This window comes from Panulirus ornatus, chromosome 26 (genome assembly GCF_036320965.1).
Source record: "Panulirus ornatus isolate Po-2019 chromosome 26, ASM3632096v1, whole genome shotgun sequence".
Lineage (NCBI taxonomy): Eukaryota > Metazoa > Arthropoda > Malacostraca > Decapoda > Palinuridae > Panulirus > Panulirus ornatus.
Genome location: NC_092249.1, coordinates 1,253,432 through 1,279,631, shown reverse-complemented (window position 1 = coordinate 1,279,631; position 26,200 = coordinate 1,253,432). Strand labels below are relative to the sequence as shown.

The following is a 26,200-nucleotide window of genomic DNA, read 5'->3' as shown; positions in this document are numbered from 1 at the left end:
ACCATGAGTAATATGATGAACTATAATGAGACCCATATAGCCAGACACTACGGCTACAAGATCAATGAATCGTGCCTTGAGTCAGGTCTAGGGTGAATAACAAGGTGAATAATGAATGTCCAGGTAATGTACAATGGCCGTGAAGAACGAACGACGTACAAATGACCAAAATGGTCAGGATGAAAAATAAATGGTTTGTAGAGGAAGTGAAGCGCCAACAGGAGGAGGAAGGTGAATGTTGGTGTAATTAACAAACTGAATGAAATTCAAACAAAACCAATGGAAACTAAACATTGCATTGGAAGGTAAATACTTGTAAGTACTACAATACTGAAAATGAAATGTAACTTGGAAAAACAGATCCCGTTCAACAGGTTAGGTTATATATGTTTCTATTTGTAGGACTTATTACATGTGAGGGAGGAGTGGTGGTGCTGTGTTATACATCTCTGCTGTATGCTGCCTTGATATGATATGATCTCTCATCTATCTGGCCATCTATCTATCTCACCAACATTATAGCTCGCTACTCCATCAAACTGAGAAGGTGAAAGTTATCATTGTCTCTCCCATGTTCTTTCTTTATCCCGCCGTCTGTGTCGTTGCTTCTATGGTACATCTATCGTGACTATCAAACTGGTGGGAAATATTGTACATCATACACTGTTCATCATCTGTCTAAATACCTCTTTGTTCATGTACATCTATACATGTGTGTGTGTGTGTGTGTGTATAACATTCTAAATCTTGATTCACAGTAAATTTGAATACGTATATTCAGGAACAGTGTTATTAACACTGCATGCAATCACAGGCGTACATAACCATCACAGATGAATTTCATCCCGTTTTCTTTCACAATAGCGGGCAGGAACCCAGCTCAAGAGAAGACGAGTTATGGTTGCCAGCCACAATAATGCGGCGCCGGCGGCAATATAAAGAAGACAAGATTAACAATGTTCAACCATCATCATAACTCTTGAGAGCCTCACACTGGTAATTAATGTTACGCCTGAAACATCGTCTGCCTCACACAATTACCTCAGCACAACAACGAAAAATACTGTACAACTTTTCAAGGTAAACCATTGAATTATGACCAACCAGGCCATCACGATCCTTATGCAGACACGTGTGTGTGTGTGTGTGTGTGTGTGTGTGTGTGTGTGTGTGGGTGTCTGTGTGTGTGTGTGTGTGTGTGTGTAATCAATATTTGTGATTATCGTTTGTGTGTTACGGGGAGAGAGTTTAACACTCGTGTTTCCCTCTCTTAACCATTAAATGTACCAAATTTTTACTCACACACACACACACACACACACATGTATTAGACTGGGTGAGATGTATCGACATGTATCGACCACTGACGTGGATGTTGCGCCTAAGATTCAAACTCAGTAAGGTCCGTGAGTGAATCATGGTCAGCAACGCTACCACTACCTCATGTACGTTTGAACGCTTGTGTGTCACATGTGTAGATAAGAGCCTGTTCTTGTGTTACACATGTGTTACAGCCTGTGGGTGTATCTGGTAAGGCATCACCTGTATGGTTTACCCAACCTTATGTGTCCACGTGGCGTCTGTCAACCAGCAGGTCAGGTCTGCCCGCTAGGTGTCCGTGTTGTGACGTGTGGCAGCCAGGGGACGACTCACACGTGTGTTCGTCTGTCACGTTATGACATCATGTGTTAACTGCTTGTTACGTCACGGGACTCAGACTACACGGTAAACATAGATGGTTGCAAGAACCGAGTCATTGTGAGGCGTGGAGCGAGTCTCGTCTGATACGAATGGACTTACAGTCGAATACAAGTCTGGGGCCAGGTTGGTGGAAGCTGTACCGAGCCATCATTCTCGAGGCGCAGGGCCAGATGGACCGGTACAGCTTGGCCCAGTCCTGTACCGGGACGTCACGTGTCTCCTAGGAGTTCTGTCCCCCAGTATTCCGGTAACAGTCCACATTATACACAGACTGACGCAAGTCACAAGACGCTGCCTGATGTCACATGTTTACTCCCGACCTTCTGATATCAACATGTGAGTCTGGACGGTGTGAACCACAAGGTCAGGTCGACATATGTAGAGGTCACAAGGCAGACAAACTACGTGCTGCTTGTTGATGATACATCCACTGCCAGTAGGATGATGGTGTGTCATTACCTGTTTGTAGTGCACGGGGAGCGGGTAGTACACTAGTAAGGCCCCGTGTGTGTGTGTGTGTGTGTGTGTGTGTGTGTGTGTGGCCCATGAGACGCGTGGCTGTATTTCTTCAAGAGTGTAATTTCCTCCTGACGAATGAGCGGTAAGTGGGTTGAGGAGTAGTGCCCCTCCCATACTACACACGGTCTTTGATCGACAATTTCTCCTTTGGCTCCAGTGGAAACCTATTACCGTCCTGGTCTGCCCCCTCCCCTCCTCCTCCAACCCTCTCACCTCCACAGCTGGAAGCCTCCTCACAAGGGGAAGAAATATGTGAACTTTTATAGCGTGTTTGCCGCACGCGAGAGGCGGAGGCTGGCAGTGTGGAGGCCAGCGAGCCTGGCCGATATATGAGGTGCACACCAACTGGAGTCTACGTTGTAGACGGCGAGTCACATGAAGGATCTCTCTCTCTCTCTCTCTCTCTCTCTCTCTCTCTCTCTCTCTCTCTCTCTCTCTCTCTCTCTCTCTCTCTAACACCATTTAGAAAAATAAACTAGTCTTATACTATGTAGCCAAAAATTAGATTCTTCCTTTTTTTTGTTAGTAGTTTCGTGATGTAAAAGCTGCGTCAGACACGGATAGACTGATGTGAGACAGCTAAGCTGCCGACGCATGTCAAAGATAAGCTGATAGTGATAACGCTTTGCTGGCTCAGTCAGGTCGACGGACGACCCTTCTGTGGTTATCAGTTTTCTGCATTGTTGCAGACGTTCCAGATATTCCAGCCCTGGAAGCTGGACGCACGCCATGGTATAAAAACCATATATGCTATATCCTATGGTATCATATATCTTATACATCATGGTATAAAAACCATATATTTTATACACTATGATATTATATATATATATATATATATTTCTTCCGGGTATAACGTGTTGGTAATGCCTGCCAGTTTATCTTGTCATATTCAGAAACATCAGCAAGAACAGACGGGGTGATACAGACGGGGTAATACAGACCGGGTAATACAGACGGGGTGATACAGACGGGGTAATACAGACCGGGTAATACAGGCGGGGTGATACAGACGGGGTAATACAGACCGGGTAATACAGACGGGGTAATACAGACCGGGTAATACAGACCGGGTAATACAGACCGGGTAATACAGACCGGGTAATACAGACGGGGTGATACAGACGGGGTAATACAGACCGGGTAATACAGGCGGGGTGATACAGACGGGGTAATACAGACCGGGTAATACAGACGGGGTAATACAGACCGGGTAATACAGACCGGGTAATACAGACCGGGTAATACAGACCGGGTAATACAGGCGGGGTGATACAGACGGGGTAATACAGACCGGGTAATACAGACGGGGTAATACAGACCGGGTAATACAGACGGGGTAATACAGACCGGGTAATACAGACGGGGTAATACAGACCGGGTAATACAGACCGGGTAATACAGACCGGGTAATACAGGCGGGGTGATACAGACGGGGTAATACAGACCGGGTAATACAGACGTCCATACAGGCTGTACCCGGACCACAGACAGGAGAGGTCAACACCTCGAGTAACAAAGTGATGGTCACGTCAGCAAGACGTAGACAAAAACCTGGTCTCTCGCTGACACAGCATCCCCGGGTGTCAGCGTTCCTGCTGACATAATGGTACAGCTTGACACTGAGGTCAGGATGATGACCATCATGGTCGACAGTGTCAGGAGACTGGCCCAGGAGACTATCTGTCAATATGGTTGACATCTGGATGACCCAAGATGACCGACCATCTTGTTTTGGACGTGTATGATGCACCAGGTCACTGGGACAGACAGACCAGGTCATGCCGTCAGCATTATGGCTTCCGCAGGTCATCCTCCTCCTACTCCCTGATCCGCCGGAAGATGACCTTGAAGGAGGTAAACGTAGGTCAACAGTGTATCCTCCAGCCAGGCAGGAGGACGGCTGGTACTGGCAACACAGCAGGATACCAGGTGGTCACGGGAGATCATCATCCTGTGTAGGACGCTCCTAGTGGCCGTAAATCCATCAAGGAAAGATCCTGTTTAACGTCCAGCCTCCTATATCCTGCTGGTGCAGTGTTCGTCCTAGGGTTGGAGGATGACCTCCCGGTGCAGGTCATCACCTAGTGTGACCTGAGGACCCTCGACCCCCGCCACATAATGCAGCAGGACGGGTCGTGTGCGCCTCCTCATGATTCAGTCGCCGTCTTGATTCTACCGGTGGGCTGGTGTGATGGGGTGGCCACACTCACCCCAGGCCACTCACAAGGAGTTTATTGTCTCATAAACTATAAATCTGAGCCACGACCCGGGAGGCGACGCCAAGTGTGAGTCAAACTGTTCAACCAGGAAGCTCTCTTCCCGCCTCCTTCACTGAGGGAGGAACACATGTCAGCGTCGTGCTGGACTCATCCTCGCCTCAGGAGGCCCAGGTGCGGCGCCCGAGTTCGGAAAGTTATGCAACAAATTAATTCCATGTATCGAGGGTCCGGGTACAGCGGGCACCCCGCGGGAGGAGGTCCTCCTGACGCAGATAACGACGCCTGCAGAAGGCCGGGTGGAAGGGAGGCCAAGGGCAAGGCAGGTTCTCCAAGTGGCGTCGCAAGGTAGTTAAGTATGAAGGGCTAGTGGCGGGGGCGTTACCGGGGGCTGGGCCGTACCTATTTACCGCAGTTGATAAGTGGCAGTATGTGGTCGACCCAGACTTTACGACTATTGTTATAGTGCTTTTAAGTCTGTGCGTAATTCCCCGGATGAGTTGGTAAAACCCATGAAACCTGGCAATAACTGTACCTCATGGCAAACTTTTGGCAAAATGTACGAAAATTTACCTTTAAAAAGGAAGCAGATATAAACCGCCAGTGTAGACAGCGAGCCAGAAGGACACGTGTGTTGCTGGGGTTTACATGCCCGGCCTTAACACATCTCCCCGGGGGGGCTTAACGACACACACACGAGATAATGACATCCATCAGAACGATCGTCCTGTTAGGACCATCGTCAGGGTGATGGAGGGTGGCTGCAACCTTTCTGTGTGAGGGGCAGGAAGGTAGTCAGGCCTATAATGATGAAGTCCGGGTCTTTACGGACGAGCAGATTGCCAGCTGTCCACCCCACACACACTCCCTCCCTCCCTACCTCCCCTTACTTGTGAGGGAGATGTCTTCCTTCCCTCTCATTGGCTGCTTTCTATACATCCCCTATTTGTTATTGGCTGCTTTCCATACATCTATGCTTCTCATTGGTTGAGTTATTTCCACCAAATATATACCTGGTGTATTGCATGTGTGTGTGTGTGTGTGTGTGTGTGTGTGTGTGTGCCAACGTCCTCTCACGTATGGTACAGTTGCGTCACTCTTCCTCACTGGGTCGGATCCTCTCGCTAGCATTACTGACATGTTTATATGTCACTCCCTCTCGTCTGCCTGTATGGCTTCATTCCTCACTTCATTCACTCGAAATCACATATGATTTTGCAAAAGACGCGTTTCCCTCACACGTGAGACGCTTTTGAAGAATGCGGGAGTTCGCGTCCGGATAAAAGCTCCCAGAACCGGTTACCTGAAGCCTTGATTCATAACAGTTCACTGAGCACCCGAACTGAAGCTCCATTTTCCCGCCTGAAACGAAGGCATTGGGAAAAGCGCAAAACGACCAAGAATACTGCGACGGTTACAGTACGATTATCGTTCAAACAGAAAATGTTAACGAACAAATTCAAGGATTATTTAGACGTCGCTTACAATACAATGACAAAAAATGAACAATTTGAATGATCCTCTCGAAGCTACAGTTGTGGGGACAGAACTTAAGTGAGAGGACACAAAACCATGGTAGACTGACTGGTGTTGGATCCCTCTCATTCACTATTGAACATCCAGTGTGGATATTTACTCTCACAAATTTGTTTGAGACTCGACAGTTGTAACAACCTCTCTTGTGCTGGAATCATCGTTAAGCTGGCACATATAGAGAGGAAATTATAATCATTTCTGTGACACAAAAATGACTACATTTTATAGGATTCAAACCTATGCTACATTTCTGTTGGGATGTTTATAAACTGTACCCATTCTCTAGGGATTGTCTTAGTAATCCTGGGAATAAAAGAAAAATGACATCAGAAATGTTACTTTCAGAACGGTGTGTGACAACATGGTCACTGGCAGACGTCTGCGAGGACATCCAGTTTTCGTACACCTTCCTCGTAAGTGCCAAATAGTGATGTCCTTTTAACTATTATGGTAATGTCTATATAGGCCACGAACACTTCGGGTATGCACCTCGAACTCATGACGCTAGACACGTAATATGAAGTTCAGGAGTAAAAGTGTGACAAGATACGAGGTAGGTCAAGGAGCTGCCACTACGTATGACGAGGCTACTGCTCCGCCCCAGTGAACGTGAGGGAAACCTTGTATCACACTGGGTGCTCCTCTCTGCCTGTCTCTCTACCCTGTCTGTAGTTTACCAGCGGAGGGCCATTAGCGTAAATTCAAGACCATACAGCTTGTTAGCTCTGGTCAGATGTACAGTTCGGATGTACAATTTACACACTGCGCCCGTAAACCACGCGGCGATGATGTGAGCTGACAGAAGTTGGCCAGAACATGAAGCCAGGTGATGGAGTCTGATGATGATGGTCCGGCCAGCCACCACAGGACAGTATATAAGGCCGAGTTCGATGAGGTAAGAGGTCAGGAGGTCCTGGCACCACGGGGAGGGAGATTTCACCAAGCAGCTTGAGTTACGAGACTGATTGCGTCATACAAGACTTCACCACGAGTGCATCTTTGTTTCGTGACCTGGACGAAACATCTGAGACCCTTACATTAGAGCTGGATCTTCGTTATACCCGGAGGGATACAGTTGGTAACGAAGCAGCGTCATGGAGACAAACGTACACTGAGCATCCATCATGATGTGCAGGTAGACAGTGGCCTGGCCCCGGCTCCTGCTGGAGGAAGACTTCCTCAGCTTGTGCAGGATTACCTGGCAGTGTCTTGGGGCCAGCAGGAGGCGCTTCCTAAACTTAGAGAGGATTACACGTGACTGTCTTCACGTAATATAACTTTAGAACATATTACTGTACAGGAGTAAACCAACCCACGGTGTCCCTACCTTGAGACCAACAAATTATATAATTATCAACGAAATTATCGAATCTTACGGAAAAGCAATAATAAAAACTTTCTCAGATCAGAGACAAATTCAATTACGAAAAGAATCTTAAATAAATTACATTCGAGATAATGCCCCAGAGAAAGAATTAAAATCATAAGATGAAGTCGTATGAAAGAGACGAGATAAAATGGGGCTTAAATAAGGCAGATACAGTGAGACGAGATGGAGGCACAACAGCTAGATAGGACAACAACAAACACATGAATTGTGAAACTTCTCACGTTATGAATCATGCAAGTCATGATGAAGACAATATCATTCCCAATGAGGTCATGTATGAGAACTGACCTCACACTACCACAACACTGGCAACATCCTCCACTCTGAAAATACCCCACTGCTCGCTCCATCCACTACCATGGCTCCCACTGCGTATTTTTCCAGCGGATGTTAATTAGTTCATCAGCCTGGTATGATTTTTCCCGGCCAGCCTGGACTGCAGCTGGCCTGAACAAGTGGCCCGATATCTTCCAGTGTTCTTATGTTCCAAGCTTCCTCCCGTGGAGAAAACACTTTCATTTCCTGTGTTTGGCGAGCATACGGATCTACGTATGGGTCGAGTTAGGGTTAGGTGAGTAAGGCTAGGTTACGTTAGGTTAGGTGAGTAAGGCTAGGTTAGGTGAGTTAGGTTAGGTTAGTTAGGCTAGGTTAGGTTAGGTGAGTAAGGCTAGGTTAGATTACGTTAGGTTAGGTTAGGTTAGTTAGGCTAGGTTAGGTTAGGTGAGTAAGGCTAGGTTAGGTTACGTTAGGTTAGGTGAGTATGGCTAGGTTAGGTTAGGTTAGAGTTTGGTTTAGTTAATCAAGTGGTTTGGTAAAGCTAGTTAAGTTAGGATTAGTGAGATCAAGGGTTTGGTTAAGGTTAGATTTAGTTAGATAAGGGTAATTATTAAATATTACAGTCATTATTATCCTACACGTGTTAGCCTAACTACTATATTCTACAAACATTATCATCTCAAACTCGCCAACCTAACCAACAGAGAGCATCATCCTACACATGCTATGACCATCCTTATGTTAGTATCCTTCACCAACACTAGGTCAGGGATCTGAAGCCTCAAATATATACAATTAAAGAAATTCTCGCCAGTGTACAGTTGGCCTGGCTGGTCTAGTGTACGAGGAGGCAGCAGGGGTGCAGTCTGCCTGAACCACAGTGAGTGGGTCATGATGTTGCTGTTGTTGTCAGGCCAGACATAACGATGAAACAGTTTAATGCACTCGCTGTTGCTCTGATGGAAAAACACAGATGCAAATGTTAGGCAACCCGGAGAGGAGAAATCGTGTTGCGAAATGCATTTGTCTGATTCCTGCTGTGTAAATCCTGCATGATTACTGCTGCTGCCATCTACCATACATTTTGTGAACTACTGAACTCCACATCATCATCATCATCATTTCTATTATTATAGTCATTATCATGTAGACCAAGACGACTTTTACGGTATTCCTAAAGCTTCGTAGGTGTGTGCGCTACGTGGCTGTAGGGTGGTAAGTTGGGCTACTTTTGGGGAAGAAGGCCCTCGAGGCCACTAGGCTCTTTTCCGTCCGTTGATGATAATACAGCCTCTTTAGATTATATATATATATATATATATATATATATATATATATATATATATATATATATATATATATTATGCAGTTCCTCCATGCCATTACAGAGAATACACGAGAGGAAAGAGAATATGGCGGCCACCAGGAGAGGCTGACCCGGGAAAACCTGGTGTGTGTGTGTGTGTGTGTGTGTGTGTGAACCAGTTCTTGACACGTATCAGAACCAATGTTATACATGATGGAGAACAGAGAGGCGTGAGGGAAGATGTTCAAGACCAAATATTTAAGATCTTTCAGTCGTATGAAAAATACGAGAAATTTAAACCAGCAGAAGTAAACACAGGGTGAGGGTTGCTCACATATACAGGAATGTATCAGGAATATAAAGGTATTGTGTCCTTGTTATGTAACACAGGATATGTCAGGCAAGGTAACAGGCAACGGCTGATCAAGACTGACACTGTCATGTTGTAAGTAGATAACAGTGTCATACAGTGTTACTCACACTATCTGCTTGATAACGTACCTGTTAGACAATATCTACATGCAAGAAACAATACCTGCACGACACATTACTTCACAAACACAACACCTGTTACACAACACCTGCTAGACACGTGTTGGAAACATCTGCTAGACATAACACGTTGGACAACACCTGCTAGACACAATACGTGTCAGAAACACTTGCTAGACATAACACGGGTTAGACAACACCTGTTGGAAGCAATACATGTAAGACAACACTAGCTAGACATAACACCTGCTAGACACAACACGTGTTGGCAGCCCTGCTCAACAGATGGCAGGCCAGGCTACAGGAACAACTGGTGGTTATAGAACAATGTCAATATAGCCTGTCCATCAGGGTGGCCCCGGACACATAACCCAATAGCTGCGGGTCAAAGGTCAAACTTAACCTAATAATCCCAGTAACTCCCCGCGGCGACGTGAGAGGCGCCAGTCATGTTCACATATACAGACACACAACCTCACCATCACACACACACACACACACACATACACACACAGCCTCACCATCACACACACACACACACACACACACACACACACAACCTCACCATCACAGACATACAGCCTCACCATCACATACACACACAGCCTCACCATCACACACACACACACACACACACACACACACACACACACACACATACAGCCTCACCATCACATACACACAGCCTCACCATCACATACACACACACAGCCTCACCATCACACACACATACAGCCTCATCATCACATACACACAGCCTCACCATCACACACACACACACACACACACACACACACACACACACACACACACACACACACAGCCTCACCATCACAAACACATACAGCCTCATCATCACATACACACAGCCTCACCATCACACACACACACACACACACACACACACACACACACAGCCTCACCATCACAGACACACAGCCTCACCACACACACACACACACACACACACACACACACACACACGCACACAGCCTCACCATCACAGACACACAGCCTCACCATCACACACACACACACACACACACACACACACACACACACACACACACACACAGCCTCACCATCATGGTGATCTGGTGAAAGTAAGTTTTATTGATCATCACAAAAGACTGGATATTTTCGCCTGGTCTCAGGTGAGCCGTTACGTCTGGCCTGCGTAATGTAACGAACGTTACAGACGCTGGTGTCATGATTACCATCTTGAGTCACATGTGACGCACTAGGTGTGGCACTACCTCAGACCCGTCACACATCTTGTGACGCTGTTACACTCCCCGAGGAATTTTATAGAACCTTTGGTGCTGGTCATGAGAGCCTGACGGTACATGACCGGTGTAGACCCCGTTGTTCATGGATGAGAGACGGAAGGTATTCGATCACTTATAATCGAATACTTATTTCCCTATCAGGAGCGATCATAGTCTAGCAGTTTGCGTTCCCGACTACTACACAAAAGTTGTTGGATTCGAATCCTGGCTGTTAGAGGATATCAGCTGTTCTATGAAAGTTCGCGTTCGCATGCACTATATTCGGGTTCATATATATATATATATATATATATATATATATATATATATATATATATATATATATATATATATATCGTACACACGAGCACAAATGTAATAACCGAATTTTCATCTCCGAAAGCGAAATTATACAGATATCTGGTGATAGTGGCGTGAGAGCCATCTGTTAGTGGAAGCTGGCACCAGCGGCCTGCCACACGTCGGCTTCATAACAGTCTCAACGTGTATATGAAGAGTTATCACTCTGCGTATATCTTACAATTTCTACATCGCTTAAATCAGCTGATCCCGGCGATTTTTACGACGATGCTTAATATCAAAGTAATTTTTGAATTGGATAGATCATTTCCCTCATATGAAACAAGTACCGTAGTGAAAAAAACACGAAAAATAGTATTGTATTCTTGCGGCATGTGGCAAGAAGCGCCAGGACTCCAGACCGGCTCACAACAGAGGCGAAGATCACGTCCCACGGCCAACCCACCAATGATGATGGACGCCTACCACATCTGACCACAACACAACACTCAAGATGAACATATATATATATATATATATATATATATATATATATATATATATATATATATATATATATATATTCTTTCTTTTCTTTCATACTGTTCGCCATCTCCCGCATTAGCGAGGTTGCGTTAAGAACAGAGGACTGGACCTCTGAGGAAATATCCTCTACTGTCCCCCTTCTCTGTCTCTTCTTTTGGAAAAAAAAAAAAAAAAAAGAGGGGAGGATTTCCAGCCCCCCCCCCGCTCCCTTCCCTTTTAGTCGCCTTCTACAACACGCAGGGAATACGTGGAAGTATTCTTTCTCCCCTATCCCTAGGGATAATATATATATATATATATATATATATATATATATATATATATATATATATATAAGCAGGTGGCTAGAAATATATTCCCAAATCAAGCGTTCTTTTGTGATATATCTTTTTGTGTTGAAGGCTCCAGTCACTGACTCAAGTCCACATCAAGGTCGGAGCTAAGTTAGCCTGGGACAGTTCACAAGGCGGATTGCTTTCAACTGGACTCTGTCAAGTAAGGGCACATAGCTAGAACCACCCCTAATGTGAAAGCAGTACTCCATTAAAGAACGAATCAATCCTTTAGTATAAACGGAGCAACTGTTCATAAGAGAAGGTTCGACAGAGCTAGAACCACCCCTAATGTGAAAGCAGTACTCCATTAAAGAACGAATCAATCCTTTAGTATAAACGGAGCAACTGTTCATAAGAGAAGGTTCGACATCTAAACAAAACACCCAGTTTCACAGAGGCAGACTTAGCTATTCCTGTAATGTGGGGTTTCCAAGAAAGATGGGACGTTACAGGAATACCAAGTATGTTTACTGAGTCGAGAGGTGGAATTACAGAACCGTCAAGGAAGAGACGAGAATTGTGAGGAGTTTTTGATAGATGCTCAGGATGCAGCTTCCACAATGAACGCACACACACACACACACACACACACTTCATAACCTGTGTTTTAGTCCGGTGGACGTGGCCTGTTCCCTGAACGCTGAGGGAGCCTCCTGTGGCGGGAGATATATGCGTATTACTGAACTGTGACAGAAAAAAGACAAGCGATGCGATATGAGGAGATATACGGTACACGTCGCCATTTTCGAAATCACATTTAATGCACAAAACTAACCTTCCTTCTTTACGAACATGAATGCACACATCATTTAGTTCGGACTGAATTAGAAGCCATAAAACTGTAACAAAGAATGGTCGACGAGAATACTAAGCTATACACATCTATAAGCCATCGATATGTCTCGGCGACAACTACAGGCGACCATCATCACCAGCGAAAATATTGAAACCCAACACTGAGGGTGAACCATAAATGAGACACCACAAAGAAGCCGAGAAATAGAACGATGTAGTAATGACGGCAGTGTGGCGAGCCGGATATGTGTTCATCTCGTCTCCAAAATGTCTGAATTTACGCTTTAGTTTTCCTCTACCCAGATGGGTAAGAAAGTGAGAAAACTGAAATAGTTAACTAATTATTGTAGAAATTACGAAAACTGATGTAGTAAAGACTAGTAATGTTAGAAAAAAAATTTTTGCATGAGGGCACTGTATAACAGGGTCAGGAATGGAATGCATTTGAGATGATATGGCTGTTTGGCGAGTCTAGCACACGTTAAACAATTTGGTTGAAAACACACGGCAAGAATTGGACATTCATAGAGCACTTGAACTGTTTATAGCCACAGGAATGATTAATGGATGCAAGAGGAAAATTCTTATAAACTCTAACGCAGTAATTCCGAGTACGGGGTTGGATTGTATATGAAGGCGATTTCGAAGAAAAGTTACAAGTGTCCCGTAAAAAATGATAGAAAACGGTTTCTTGAAACGTTGGGTAACTAACTGTTTCGTCTGCAATTTGACTGCAAGATATTCATCATCGCATTTGTCCCTCTTTACAGACAAAAATATTGAACATTATTACATCATACCTAAATAACAGTCTGGTTTCCTGTATATTCTAGATCTGTCGAAAACTATTAAAACTATCACAGGCTTACACATGACTACCAGCTTTAGAGAAAACCAAATGAATCATAAAATATAAAACTTTAAAGCGACTGTAATAAGACTTGGTGAATAAACTTGGCGGATACTTTCCACGCATAAAGAACTGCACACGTCATAAATTTCTCAAACATTTAACGAGTTCATTATTATAATTGTTATTACTTAGCAATAACTTGGACGTGCTAAACACTATTTCCATTTTCTACATATGTCTAATACATATCGCAGGCGTCTAACGTTATGACAATTATGTGTATTTTCTATCAATATCTATGAATAACGCAACGTATATGGTACGTTGATAAAACGGAAACGATGGGAAATCAATGCCATTTTAATAACTGATATTTCTTCCCGTAACACAATCCATACCTTTGCGAAAAATGACCCTTTCTTTTTCCAGCTTCTCATAGGGGTGAACTTTGGAAAAGGTGCGATTTTACCAGCTTAAAATTAAGGTGTAATTTTCTGCTCCACATGGCCTTAGATTCCTTAACTTTGGAATATGATATAAATGATTGTTAGTAAGTAGCGCCCAAACACACTGTAATGCAGATATATCCATGAACAAGAAGCCACTACTTTTGTTGTTGTAACATACGTTTCCCAACCTAATCCACCATTTTCTGCTGAACTCAGGAAAATTATTCAATCATTAATAAGCTAAGTTTTCTGATAGTTCACCATTTCGCGTTTTCTTTGTACATCAACATACGAACCTAATAAAGCTCTACAGATTGCGAACATCCAAATAATTGATTTTTGTAAGCCTCCCACATGACGATTACTGAATATGACGTCTGGATGCTGTAGGTGTTTCTCGTTCCGTTTTCTAGTTGACCGATTTTCTCGATAGTTTCTAGTGGACTTGTTCCACTTTCACCTGTTGATAGACTGCTTCTAAACCACATTTCCCAACGTTACATGAAATTAAAACATGAAGTGTTATGTAGAAAATCTCTTTATCAACTCTTAAGTGAGCGTAAGGAATCCAAGTGTCACTTTAGTCAACTCATAAATTACCTATCCTTATTCATGATGAAGAATCAGATGTCAGACATTTGAGAACACTGTGAGCATTTACTTATTAATGAGTATTCGCTGCTTTTTTCAACCTTGTGAGGGCCTTCTCGGTCCGAAATGTCAAATGAAAGATAATTGCTTAGGGCAAAATCTAATGAAGGTAGGTGAGACTATACTACATAATGAATGTTCTTCCTAGGGACCATTGGTATTAGATTCATAATCAGAATATAACACGTTAATAATCACATCACAAAAGTATTTCGTTTCGACGGCTATATAAGAAACAAAAAAATACTTAAAAGTGGAAGTTGAACAATTCAAAAGTTTTTTCATTCATACTTCAGCGGTATCATGAAAATAAGACACTACTGAGCATCAACCCCGCTTAATTTATCACGCTCATGTTTGTAATGTACGGTATATCTTTTTTTTTTATCACCATTCAATTCTTTAATTAAGTACAAAAATAAACAATACGCACGCAAGATCCTGCGTTTCTTGTGGTCGACATAATTTTTCGAGGATTCCCTCTGCATGAAGTGTCTTTGTTATGTTACAGAAAATAACTTTGTTATAACCATAGGTGTTATCTTTGAACACTTCTATTTATCCTTTTCATTTATAACTATGCAGCTCACTTAAAAAATGTCCTTAATTTTGGCGCAAAAACACTTTGAAAATGACAATTAGGCATCGATTGTTTATAAACATCTACAGCGTTCGTCAGAAAATGCAATGCACTTTTAAATCTTTTAGTAAAATTATTTGAAAGATATTGTCAATCACTCTTGTAAATATTACAGACTTTAATTTAAAATTTATAGCAGTCAATATCATATATTCTCATTAGTCATTAGTTGTGATAAAAACAACATATTATTTGAAACTATGATAATTACTTTATCTAAAAGTACAAAGATGATTTGGTATTTGTTACGCGAACGAACGTGTGGGAGTCAACAGTAGATTGGGAACGTTGAGGTAACTTATTCACTCTTAAAGTTCTATATTTCCCTTTCTTAGCTTTATTTTTGTCACCGGGTTTCTATATTTTACGCCAATCTCAATTCTGTTATATCCGTATCAATACCAGTCATATATATAGCACATTTGTGGCGTGTTTGTGCAAGATAAAACTTAAGTGTTAGATCATTTTATTCCCCTTAGCAACACTGTTTGCAGGTCACATAGCAATATAAGTACAAAGAAACAAGACATTGCATGACCCATAATGCGTAGAAACAAAACTGGGATCCTAAATTATTGAATGAAGTATTACTGAATTTAATATGCTACAGTTACGATAGTTATCTTCAGTTTGATAGCTTTTAAACTATATTATGGAGCTTAATTAGTACAAGACTAAACTTTCTCACATAGCTATACATCGTGTAGTTGGCTCTGGTTAATATAAAGATGAACGTAAAAGCTTCCAAAACATTACGAAAATGGTATGCAGTGCTGATGTCACTACCTAAACAATCATAGCGAGCACAAGCATCCTGCAGAAATAAGCTAATGTAGTTTTTTAGCATTATTCCTCGATGTTTAAACCCATCTATCCATATCTCTGACGGCCGTTCCCTCCGGCAAGAGTATACACTTATCCCTGTCCTTACGTGCCTCCCCCTCTCACACCATTCCACGCATTCTTGCACTATTTCTCTCCCTTTAGTATTCTTCTACCCTATTTGTCCATGTCATCCATTGATACCAACCCCTCTAATTGTACTACGTATCATACACTCTCATTTTAAACTCCCGATCTTGCATTCTTTCCACATGCCCAAACCACCTCAAAGTATTAAGATTCACCCATTCTATGACTCCACAATGCACTCCCTTTGCCATACCACATCTCTCACACAACCTTTCATTTCTTTCTTCATTCCATCTAGTCCCATCACGTACTCTTCTCAAAGGGCTCATTTCCACCTCCGTGACTCATTCCATGTTCATGTTTTGGCTGCGTAGGTGAGGGTTAGGAGGACTGTGCTGTCCCTTAATCCTCTCCTCACTTCCATACAGCTCCACCCATCATTATTCTATAAAGGGACCCACCGACTCTTCTACCCTGTAATGCTCTCTCCCTTATCTCTCCTTCTATATCACCACACTTACACAAGACAGCTCCTAGATACTTAAATTCTTTCACTTCTTCCAGTCTTTTTCCCTCCATATCTAAATCACAATTTTTCATCTTTCTCTATGGTTTTACAGAAACTGTATTTTCATTGTTTCCTTTTAAACACCATTACTTTTACTTGAACTAACCTTCAATCACCTGCACTTACATACATCATAAAACATACACCCCTCCGCAACTCCTCTTCATTCTCAGCAAACAACAAAGTATCAACTGCAAACAGGCTTGCCACTAGCCACCATATCTCAACCACCACACCCCATATCTGCACTCCTTTTGCCTAATTTTGCTTTCAACTCTCTTATCACTCCATCCATATATATATCAAAAAGCCACAGAGACATCATACAGCCCTGCCTCACACCTACATGTACCTCTAAACTTCACTCAGCTTTCCATCCACTCCTACACATGCATTTGCTCCTCTATAGAAGGCTTTCACTCAATCCAACAGTTGGCCCCCTATACCATATATCCTTAACACATCCTGTACAGCATTCCACTCAACTCTCATACACTTTCTCCAGATCCATAAAACTGCATACAACTTCTTGTCATTCACTAAATACTTTTCCAACGTCAACTTTACTACAAAAACCTGATCTACACATCCCCCTACCTTTCCTAAAACCCCCTTGCTCTTCACATATTCTGCATTCAGTCACCTCCATCACTGTCAGTTGATATTCTTGCATCCACTTTTCTTGGTATACTTAATAGACTTACTCCCCTATATTTGCTACATACATCCTCAGCACCATTTCCTTTGAATAAAGTGATGATGATAGCTTTCATCCAGTCCTCAGGCACAACCTTCTGTTTCCATTCTAAATTACATATAAGATGCATCCACACTTTCTCTTCCATACTTCAGCATTTCAGCCATAATCCAGTCCACGGCAGGTGCCTCTTCTACCTTCAGCCTCATTTTTCCCTTCTTACCTCCCTTTTTTCTAAAGGCCCTTGCACTTGTATCATCTCCCTTCCATCCTCCCTACCCATGCATGTAACAATTGCTGCCTCCCCCTCTCCCACATTCATCAGTTCTTCAAAATATTCTTTCTATCTTCCTTTTACTTCCTGCTTTTGATTCAGCAACTTCCCTTCCTTACTTCTCACATCAATATTTCCACTCTTACATCCACCTTTCCTTTTTTTTCACCTTCCAATATAGTTTCATAAATCCCAAAACTTTGCACTTAACTTCCTTCCAAAATCTTCATCTACTCTTTCTTTGCTTTCCTCTGTCAGCTTCTTAACATTCTGCTTACATATTTTGTATTTATCCCTCCTCTTTAGCTGAACTTTCACTGGTACATTCCTATCGAACAACCTACCATATGTCTTTTTCTTCTCTTCCACAGCATTTCTAATCTCTGTCCACAATGCATTGCCTTTTATATTCCTGTATGTCACCACCTTGTATCCAACTACTGATTCTACAACATTTAACAGTACTTCTCTAAACATTTTAAACACCTCATTCACACATGACTGCATTCCTACATTCACTGCACTTCCATCTAAGCTTTCAGTTACCTTCCTTCATTTTTTCTGATTCATCTTCTCACTTGTCAATATTTTTACCTCTCCATTCTTCCAACCATCACTTCTCCCTGATCCTCATCCCCACAAGAACCACAAAATGGTCAGTCTCCAAAGAGTCCTCTCACAACTCTAGCATCTAGCATGGCCTTTCTCTTCTCTTCCATCATTCTTCATCCATGTATATCTGTAGATCATCTTGTGCTGAGAAAAAGATGTTTACAAGGAAAAAACCCCCTCTCAGCACAAAATATCCACAAGATAAATTTCATTCTCATTTACTCCAGGCACTCCCCATTTACCATCTCACCAATTTCATCACATCTCACTTTCACATTCACATTACCCAATACAACTACGTTTCTCTCATTCTCAAAACCATTTATATAGTCACTCAAATTTCTCCAGAAAAGCTTCATTTCCTCCTTACCTCATACAGTCTTCATTTTCACAGGCACATATACACACACCCATGCTTACTTAACAATCCCAGTCTTTCCTTTCACCCACAATATTCTAGATCCATTCCATCCATGCTCTGTAAAGACCAATGATTACAGGAATCCCTTTTGAGATTTGGTAAAACTAAGGTAAAGTTTCAATTTCGGGACACTCCAAGAATGTTTTCCCTGATTCTGATAAAACTCATTAGCAATGGACTCCATACACTTTATACACTCCATCTTTCCACCTCCAATTTGGTCTCCCTCCCACTTCTCGTTCCCTCCACCTCTGACACATATATCCTCTTTATCAATCTTTCCTCACTCATTCTCTCCATGTGACCAAACCATTTCAAAACACCCTCTTCTGCTCTCTCAACCACACTCTTTATTACCACACATCTCTCTCACCCTTTCATTACTTACTCGATCAAACCACTTCACACCACATATTGTCCTCAAACATCTCATTTCCAGCACATCCACCCTCCTCCGCACAACTCTGTCTATCTATAGTCCTGGTGTGAGACCTTATTCTATGAAGTGAAACAATTTGTCTGATATGACTTTGATACTAAATCAGTAGAGAGAAGCATAACCTGAAAGTATACTTGAAATTTAACTTATCTATGATAAGCATTTAGAAAATGAATGATGAAATAAAATTCAAAATGAGAAAGTAAGTATTACACATAACCCATTTACTAAAATATGTATGTTTGAGAAAATATGTGCAATATAAAGTTTAGTTCTAGGAAGCTGGCTTGAGTTAGTGCAGTGAAGGATACAAATAAGAGTAATTTATTGCTAATTCATTATACTTGTTAATTACATACTGTTTAAAGTTGTGCAAATATTTTTTGTAAATATGAAAATGGTGAGAACAATGGAAGTAAGGGAAGTGGGGGAGGAATGGGATGTATTTAGGGAATCAGTGATGGATTGCGCAAAAGATGCTTGTGGCATGAGAAGAGTGGGAGGTGGGTTGATTAGAAAGGGTAGTGAGTGGTGGGATGAAGAAGTAAGAGTATTAGTGAAAGAGAAGAGAGAGGCATTTGGACGATTTTTGCAGGGAAAAAATGAAATTGAGTGGGAGATGTATAAAAGAAAGAGACAGGAGGTCAAGAGAAAGGTGCAAGAGGTGAAAAAAAGGGCAAATGAGAGTTGGGGTGAGAGAGTATCATTAAATTTTAGGGAGAATAAAAAGATGTTCTGGAAGGAGGTAAATAAAGTGCGTAAGACAAGGGAGCAAATGGGAACTTCAGTGAAGGGCGCAAATGGGGAGGTGATAACAAGTAGTGGTGATGTGAGAAGGAGATGGAGTGAGTGTTTTGAAGGTTTGTTGAATGTGTTTGATGATAGAGTGGCAGATATAGGGTGTTTTGGTCGAGGTGGTGTGCAAAGTGAGAGGGTTAGGGAAAATGATTTGGTAAACAGAGAAGAGGTAGTAAAAGCTTTGCGGAAGATGAAAGCCGGCAAGGCAGCAGGTTTGGATGGTACTGCGGTGGAATTTATTAAAAAAGGGGGTGACTGTATTGTTGACTGGTTGGTAAGGTTATTCAATGTATGTATGACTCATGGTGAGGTGCCTGAGGATTGGCGGAATGCGTGCATAGTGCCATTGTACAAAGGCAAAGGGGATAAGAGTGAGTGCTCAAATTACAGAGGTATAAGTTTGTTGAGTATTCCTGGTAAATTATATGGGAGGATATTGATTGAGAGGGTGAAGGCATGTACAGAGCATCAGATTGGGGAAGAGCAGTGTGGTTTCAGAAGTGGTAGAGGATGTGTGGATCAGGTGTTTGCTTTGAAGAATGTATGTGAGAAATACTTAGAAAAGCAAATGGATTTGTATGTAGCATTTATGGATCTGGAGAAGGCATATGATAGAGTTGATAGAGATGCTCTGTGGAAGGTATTAAGAATATATGGTGTGGGAGGAAAGTTGTTAGAAGCAGTGAAAAGTTTTTATCGAGGATGTAAGGCAAGTGTACGTGTAGGAAGAGAGGAAAGTGATTGGTTCTCAGTGAATGTAGGTTTGCGGCAGGGGTGTGTGATGTCTCCATGGTTGTTTAATTTGTTTATGGATGGGGTTGTTAGGGAGGTGAATGCAAGAGTTTTGGAAAGAGGGGCAAGTATGAAGTCTGTTGGGGATGAGAGAGCTTGGGAAGTGAGTCAGTTGTTGTTCGCTGATGATACAGCGCTGGTGGCTGATTCATGTGAGAAACTGCAGAAGCTGGTGACTGAGTTTGGTAAAGTGTGTGAAAGAAGAAAGTTAAGAGTAAATGTGAATAAGAGCAAGGTTATTAGGTACAGTAGGGTTGAGGGTCAAGTCAATTGGGAGGTGAGTTTGAATGGAGAAAAACTGGAGGAAGTGAAGTGTTTTAGATATCTGGGAGTGGATCTGGCAGCGGATGGAACCATGGAAGCGGAAGTGGATCATAGGGTGGGGGAGGGGGCGAAAATTCTGGGAGCCTTGAAGAATGTGTGGAAGTCGAGAACATTATCTCGGAAAGCAAAAATGGGTATGTTTGAAGGAATAGTGGTTCCAACAATGTTGTATGGTTGCAAGGCGTGGGCTATGGATAGAGTTGTGCGCAGGAGGATGGATGTGCTGGAAATGAGATGTTTGAGGACAATGTGTGGTGTGAGGTGGTTTGATCGAGTAAGTAACGTAAGGGTAAGAGAGATGTGTGGAAACAAAAAGAGCGTGGTTGAGAGAGCAGAAGAGGGTGTTTTGAAATGGTTCGGGCACATGGAGAGAATGAGTGAGGAAAGATTGACCAAGAGAGTATATGTGTCGGAGGTGGAGGGAACGAGGAGAAGAGGGAGACCAAATTGGAGGTGGAAAGATGGAGTGAAAAAGATTTTGTGTGATCGGGGCCTGAGCATGCAGGAGGGTGAAAGGAGAGCAAGGAATAGAGTGAATTGGAGCGATGTGGTATACCGGGGTTGACGTGCTGTCAGTGGATTGAATCAAGGCATGTGAAGCATCTGGGGTAAACCATGGAAAGCTGTGTAGGTATGTATATTTGCGTGTGTGGACGTATGTATATACATGTGTATAGGGGTGGGTTGGGCCATTTCTTTCGTCTGTTTCCTTGCGCTACCTCGCAAACGCGGGAGACAGCGACAAAGTATAAAAAAAAAAAAAAAAAAAAAAAAAAAAAAAAAATAATATGTAGGGTAGTTTGATAATCGAATGGAATCTGTAATTCATCTTCAAAGTGGAGAAGTTGGTGCCATCTTTGCAAACATATACCAAGATACTGTAATATCTTCATTTACCACTTGCTGTGATGTGTCCAAAACCTCTGCTGATTAATATGATACTTTCTGTAATTCTATCATCTTTCTTCAGAGTATGGGAGACATACATGTTAATAAACACTGATAAGAATTGTGTATTCCTGGTATTCTGTGAATGTCTAAATCTTCTGCATATATTTTACTAGGAGTGACAGTATGGCAGTTAACAAGAAACCAATTGGAGTTAATTTTGAAAAGCTTCTTCAGAGTTTACAGGGTAAGTGTTCTGTTTAGGTATTCCTGCAGTATTCATTCAATGAATGTGAATAATGTAAATTACCTAAACTAAGGCTTTAGCTGTGTAAGGGGAGCTGCTAAAGTGTGTTGAAAAAATTCGTATGTAAAGCACATATATGTATGTAAGAGAGGAGCACACAATCCCAGCCAGCCAGCTAGCTAGCTAGCTCCTACACACAGAAATCTCAGCCATCACAAACTACATACAGGAACTTCCACTTCTTCCGGCCTGGGTTGTGGAAGGAGGTGGAGTGTGTGTACACCTTTACATTGTTTTGTGATGTTTAGTTCATTAGTCTGATGTGAATGAAATGAGGGATGAAATAAGGCCAATATACTTTGGCTGTGCAAAGGCAATTGTGGAAATGTTAACGAAATGCAAATAATTAGTTTTTTTCTAAATGTGTAGAGGCTAGGTTAATAAAGAAAAATTCAACAATTAAAATTACCGACAGTTCCCTCTGCTCTTTACAGTTATAGAGGAGTCATAGATACACTGAACTAGTAAGCTGTGTAAATACCTGGAAGCAACACCCATCACTTCTGTGAAAACAAAATTGGGTGATTATTCCTTTCAGAGATGGCAGACTTCTGCAATCCTTTATCCTTTAGGCAAAAAAATCAAAGCTAACTGCTTAGGTGTTACACATCACTTGAAACTAGTCTTTTCTCTTCTCATATAAGTAAAATGAGATTTAGGTTCACAACTCGGTGAGCACCAAGTTTCAGCTTTGAAACACTAAGCGAAAAGACCAGCAACTAAAGTAGGAGGGCTAGAAATTCCAACTTTCTAGAGATAAAAGCAGAATTAAGCTTATGTTCGTTAACACAATCATCTCTTAGTTTCTGCACTTGAAACACAAAACAAAAAGATCATCAACTAAACTAAGAGAGGTTGCAAGTCTGACAAAGGGATATAGGTTTCTAGAAGAACATTAGTTAATATTAGCTACAGAGCTGGAAAGGCATAATCCATTATATTTACTGGGCTCCCACAAGAAGCTACCTTCACTAAGTGATGTTCATAATTATTGACTATTTTTTTATGATCAGACTAAAAGTAAATACGATCAATGCTGCTTATTAAGATGAACTAATGGTTCTGCTACACAGTACTTGAAGGACTTCATTTAAAGGTATGTTTATTTGGTACTGAACCTGATTTTGATAGAATGAACTACTGATGCTTCTAAATTAAAGGCCAGTTGAGTAGATAGAATGTGAAATCAAGACATTTCTTATCAGTCTCCTTTAACTCCAAGCAGATAAAACTGCTTGTCTCTCTGTTGTAAGACATATTTGAATGGTTTACAAACATCAGATCTGCCTGTTGCTATCTGCAATGAATAAAGCACTTTTTTATTGTCATAAAATTCAGGCATTCTATTACTGACAGTTCCTAACTTAAATGAGTATAGTAATCTTAGGGATAAGCAGCTGCAAATGTAAACGAAAGATCATATCAAAGCCAGGCCTTAATTGAAATATAGGGAGAATAATGAAAGGGGAAAAAAGAAAAGACAAGGAAAAGTATATACAAATTTTAGAGGAAGTGAAAAACCAGTCAAAGTGAAAAACCAGTCTTATAATGTGCCAGGTCATAGTTATTGGAAAACTAGTATGTTGTAGATGATAAAATGTAACTTTAGTTTAGATACTGTTGATATCTACTCATCCTTCACAAAAAGTGAGATTTTCTTACCTGGCTAGGATACAGCTGTTGAGTGGAGTCTTGTTCCACAGTTCCTTCAATGTGGCTAATAACTGACGTACCTAAAGTGCAAAATAATGTTCAGGATTAACATCAAGAATTATCAGTCAACTTTTATGAAGCATAAGACACTTAACTTGTGAAATAAGCAGCACACTGTTCAAGATTTCTGTTTAAGGGATAAGAAGAAGAAAGAAATCCTTTTAGAAAATTTATTTTAATTTGACACTTATTTGACTCTAGAAACTGACAATTTCAAGGTACATCTTTTGGGACTTACCCAATTATAATAATATTGGATGGCATGCCCAGCTAGCAAAAACTTTTTGAACACTAAAAGCAAAACACCTCAAATTACTAGTAGTTAGTTAAAACCTATTGCCAACCCAATCATAATAATATTGGATGGCATGCCCAGCTAGCAAAAACTTTTGAACACTAAAAACAGAACACCTCAAATTACTAGTAGTTAGTTACAAACCTATTACCAAGCAATTCTTCCCCGCTTCTAGAAACTACTGATAAAGAAAGCATGACATAGATTAGATGTTAGTACAACTCTATTTTACCCTCTCAAGGCTTGGGAAAGTCTCTAATCCCAAAAGTAATTGTTTAGGCCTAGTACACAAACACAAGTCGAAGGTACATAAGTTTAACTGGAGTTGAAAACAACTCTGTTAAGGGGATGCTAGTCACTCATATATATATATGAGTTAAAGTATACAATGCACTGTTGGCTAATTAGTCATGTGCATGGAAGGAAAGTGTCATTACTATTCCTTTCTTTACAGAATAATAAAGGAGAACGGATTAAACATGTTTATTTAAGTTATTCAAACTGAGATAGGTGAAGATTAAAGCCAAAACTTATGAGTAGGTTTGCAATATTCAGTGTGTATTGAAATCATTTCTGCACTGACAAAACATCTTCATATGTTGGAAATGACTTCTTAGGATATTAGCTTCTTCATAAATACGATTGAATACAGTGCTGTTATTTTACTTCTTTCAGGTAATGTACATGAGATGAAACTAGAGTTTGATGAGAGTAGGCTTCCCATAAATGATGACAACAAGCACTTACATCAGTTTTGTGACAGAGTAGAATTTGTCTTGAAATTTGGTCTTAAAGGTAAGATTGGGATTATTTGTATATTAAAAACCATAGTTGTCAAATTAAATTCCACTTTTTTTATATTAAGGGAAAGTCAGGTGATGTGTGTATACATTATAAAAATTTGTTTCTTAAAAGAAAGAGGTTAGATAGAAAGTAACTTTGGGCTTTTCATATAGTAGTAGCTAGAGAGGTGCTATGTGGAAATTTTTTGGCCATAGCATAAAGTGCGTAAAACTAATAAAAAAAAGAAAATTTTTTAAAAATTGCAGGTTTTTCATAATATATACATTTACCCTGCATAAAGTAATACAAATAATGTAATAATTTCAGAGCGAGGTAGTGTATTAGGTGGACGAAAAGACCTCTGGCAGTACTTCTGCAAATGCCTGGCTGAACGACGCAATATTCATGATGGACTGAAACTTGTTAAAGCAAACACTGAAGTAAGTGAAGTTTAAGGAAATCCTTAGTTCATTAGCTCCCTCTCTGTACTGTTCTCTGCATTTTAGCACATCTATACATTTTTAAACATTGGTCTTCAAACATTCCTACACACCTTGTTACATATCTTAGCCCTTCCAGATCCCCATAGTACCTCAAAACTCCAACTATTGTTCTGTCAAAAATTTCATTATTTCACCCCATTTTCCTTTCCATACACCATATCCAGGTCTCAGAAAATCCATCTCCTCTGGTTGCACTTAATCATTAATTCATATCATTACATTAAACCATACTTTCCTGCAAATTTTACCAATCAAAGGTATGGAGAAGCTTAGTGACCCATTTTTGGTGAAGATGCAGAGTGCCTTACCTACTTTGCAAGTATGATGGCATACAACAAGTACATTAAAGGCAAAGACTGATAATGGAGATGATATTTGAGGAAAGAGAGCAGGTGAAAATGTAGTGAAATATCCAAAACGGTGGTAATGTCAAGGTGTAAAGAGAGTGAAGCATGTCAGGAAAGTGTTTGGAAAGAGAAGCCAGGAGACCTCCCTGTTGTGGCCAACCACCACCAGAGGTGAATTCCCGGGGGGAATGAGGCATTAGAGATGTAGACAGATAAACAGATCACAAGCAAGATAAACTATGGGGATACAT

The 26,200-nt window shown here is 41.3% G+C and overlaps 1 protein-coding gene and 1 long non-coding RNA gene across 5 annotated transcripts in view; one reads left to right on the top strand and one right to left on the bottom strand.

The window, feature by feature from the left end:
- Positions 1-26,200, bottom strand: part of LOC139757397 (uncharacterized) — a 244,962-nt gene that overhangs the window by 190,920 nt on the left and 27,842 nt on the right. Inside the window, exon 6 of the long non-coding RNA XR_011714617.1 lies at positions 23,971-24,041. This is a non-coding gene — a long non-coding RNA (uncharacterized lncRNA). The remainder of the gene's footprint in view (positions 1-23,970; positions 24,042-26,200) is intronic.
- The window catches only part of LOC139757392 (uncharacterized), a 72,708-nt gene continuing 62,058 nt past the window's right edge, over positions 15,551-26,200 (top strand). For 3 of the 4 annotated variants that reach the window (XM_071677829.1, XM_071677828.1, XM_071677826.1), the window contains exons 1-4: positions 19,379-19,401; positions 22,178-22,248; positions 24,992-25,111; positions 25,427-25,539. In XM_071677829.1, coding sequence (XP_071533930.1) covers positions 19,394-19,401; positions 22,178-22,248; positions 24,992-25,111; positions 25,427-25,539 — 312 coding nt within the window. In that variant the 5' untranslated portion in view covers positions 19,379-19,393. Of the gene's footprint in view, positions 15,570-19,378; positions 19,402-22,177; positions 22,249-24,991; positions 25,112-25,426; positions 25,540-26,200 lie in introns of those variants that run through there. The other variant, XM_071677827.1, reaches the window with a different exon arrangement.